The sequence below is a fragment of the Calypte anna genome, chromosome 25 (assembly GCF_003957555.1).
Source record: "Calypte anna isolate BGI_N300 chromosome 25, bCalAnn1_v1.p, whole genome shotgun sequence".
Taxonomy (NCBI): Eukaryota; Metazoa; Chordata; class Aves; order Apodiformes; family Trochilidae; genus Calypte; species Calypte anna.
In genome coordinates, this window is record NC_044270.1 from 1085970 (window position 1) to 1088447 (window position 2478).

Here is a 2478-nt window from a genome sequence, read left to right on the forward strand (position 1 = left end):
TTAGTAAAGATGGAAATTATTTTTCCAGTATTATTTTCAAGTAGGACAAAGCCAATTTTTTTTATAACTGACTGGATGATGTTTTGCTTGTGAAATTAGAAGACACGTTACAATTCATACTCTGTGTTTACAGCACAGCATTGCAGGCACAAATCCTTCCCAACCATAGCAGCCTTTGACAGAAAAATGAAAGGAAAATGGTTTTGTACCCAAAGACATGGAAGAAGGGAGATGAAATAAAGACAGAAGACAAGTGATGCCATCGATGGTCAATTTTATTGCTGCACAAAGACATTAAAAGAGAAGAGGACATACATTAAAGAATAGATACAAATGAAAGAATAGAAGGGGAGACATCTTCCAACATCAACTGCTTACAGCACAACCATTACTACATAATTCCCAAGATGCCCAGCAGTGTAATGTTGGCCAAAACTGCAGTTACCATGGAAATTGCAGTAGCAGAAGTATCACAAGAAACAAAGATACAGGCTGGAAAAAACATAATCCAAAACAAAGAGAACATGGATTAACCAGGTCGAGAGAGGTCTTGGCATGTTGCAGGTGAGTCTGTAATCTGTTTTTCAGTCCGTGGGTGCCCAGGAGCCTTATGCCACGCAGGGGGCTGTACTAAGGCTTGGGTGCTCAGCAGGGCTGCAAGCGGACGGTGCTGCAGGGCTCCAGGCACACGGTCTCGCAGGGCTCAGGGCACTTGGTGGCACAGACCTCCACGCAGGGGGCTGGGCAGGGCTCCACGCACTGGGTGGCACAGGACTGCCCGCAGACGTCGACGCACTTCGGGGGGCAGGGGTCCACGCACTGCTCCACGCACTGGGTGCTGCAGGACTGGGTGCAGCAAGACTCGACGCACTGGGTGCTGCAGGACTGGGTGCACTGGGTGGCACAGGGGGCCGGGCAGACCTCCACGCAGGGCCCAGGGCAGGGCTTGACGCAGACATCACTGCAGGGCTCCACGCAGACCGTCTTGCAGGGCTGTGCGCAGCGGCTGCATTTCTGCATGCAGATTGGGGGGGGCAGGCAGGGCTGCTTGCACTGCTCGTAGTAAGACATGCTGAGGAGCTGGGGAAGCTGAAGGTAGAGATAAGAAGAGTGATAGGAAGTCAAGACTTTTTCTTCTTCAGCTACAACTCAGAACCTGAACTCTTGAAACACCTGTACTCTACCACTTGGCTGACAGACTGGGAAAAGGACTGTCAGAAAAGATGACACCCACAAAGGATCTGTGGGGTGAGACGTACACAACTAGCAGTGCCAGTTGACTCCTTCCTTCTTCCCTTCCTTGGGAACCTGCAAACATCACTAGAGCCATAAACCATGAACTTTCTCCAACTGCACAGACTACGTAGAAGCCATAACTGGGAGAGTTAATTTCCTCACTGTCTTAATCAACTCAGCAGATGTTCCAAGGCCCAGCTTTTGCTTCTCTATTCTTCAGTTCCTCACACACACCACAGAGCTCATCCCCTTAACATGTAGACATTCAGCTGCTAATGCTCAAGGCCAAAACCTAAACCCCACGAATTCAGACACTATCCCAAATCCTCCAGCTGTAGATGCTGGTACATCAAAATCATGGGCTCATCCTTTCATGAAAGAAAGGCTCTCCCAGAAGCTGCAGCTCCTATTTCCAATTGATTTCTTCATCCTGACTTCTCCCAGAAGTTTCCTGCAGGTTTGCCCTCAGGTATTCTGCAGCTTCCTTCTTCCAGATAATGCTTCTTCCCACCCATCTCTTTGAAGTCCCAAGACTTACACTGCAGCTTCCTCTAATTTATTTAATTCCCAGACTTAATGAGGTACCAAAAAATGAATGACAATAGAACACAAAGTAAGATGAGAGAGAGCCTCAGTTTCTGAAGAGGTGACAGGACATTTGCAATCTACTAAAGGAAGAGCAAACTCTAAATAAGAGTCAAACATCTCTTTCATTCCAGGATAAATCCTGGGCTAGAAAGACCAGAAGCAAAGCTCTCTTATGATCAGTAATACATTATATAGACCAAACCAATCAAGTAGTACAACCATTGCAATACTCCTTGAGAAATCCAAGAAAGACTTACCAATTCACCAATGCAGATGAGTGAGGGAGAAGTCAAATGAACTGGTGTGAGCATCAAAATGCAAACCTTTTATACAGCTTGCCTGGCGTCATCTCCGGAAACAAGGGAGCCCAGGGGTATGGACATCTGACCACTAACTACCTGAACAGGCTCCTCCTATACATGCTTTACATATTTTTTTGCATCCTAATTTTTGATGGAAACCATCTTCAAGGAAAAACGTGATCCTGAGCAATTTCTGTTTCCAATTAATAGCCAATGGGAATGACACAGTAATTAAAAAAAAATCAAATATCAGATTGTTTTTCAAAAAAGATTTAATATGCTTGGTTATTTTCATCTCCTTATTTCCATAAATGTCTGAAGAATACCTGGGGGGGTTTTTTGGTGCACTAAA

At 45.6% G+C, this 2478-nt stretch overlaps 1 protein-coding gene across 1 annotated transcript; it reads right to left on the reverse strand.

Moving 5' to 3' along the window:
- Window positions 1–645: 645 nt before the first annotated feature.
- LOC103530505 (proline-rich protein 9) lies at window positions 646–1071 on the reverse strand. Its single transcript, XM_008496074.1, has one exon. The coding sequence runs from the start codon at window positions 1069–1071 to the stop codon at window positions 646–648; it is 426 nt and encodes a 141-aa protein (XP_008494296.1).
- Between the last annotated feature and the right edge of the window lie 1407 nt (window positions 1072–2478).

Excerpts from the sequence above, each read along its gene's own strand:
- LOC103530505 (XM_008496074.1), bottom strand. The coding sequence starts at position 1,071 with ATGTCTTACTACGAGCAGTGCAAGCAGCCCTGCCTGCCCCCCCCAATC.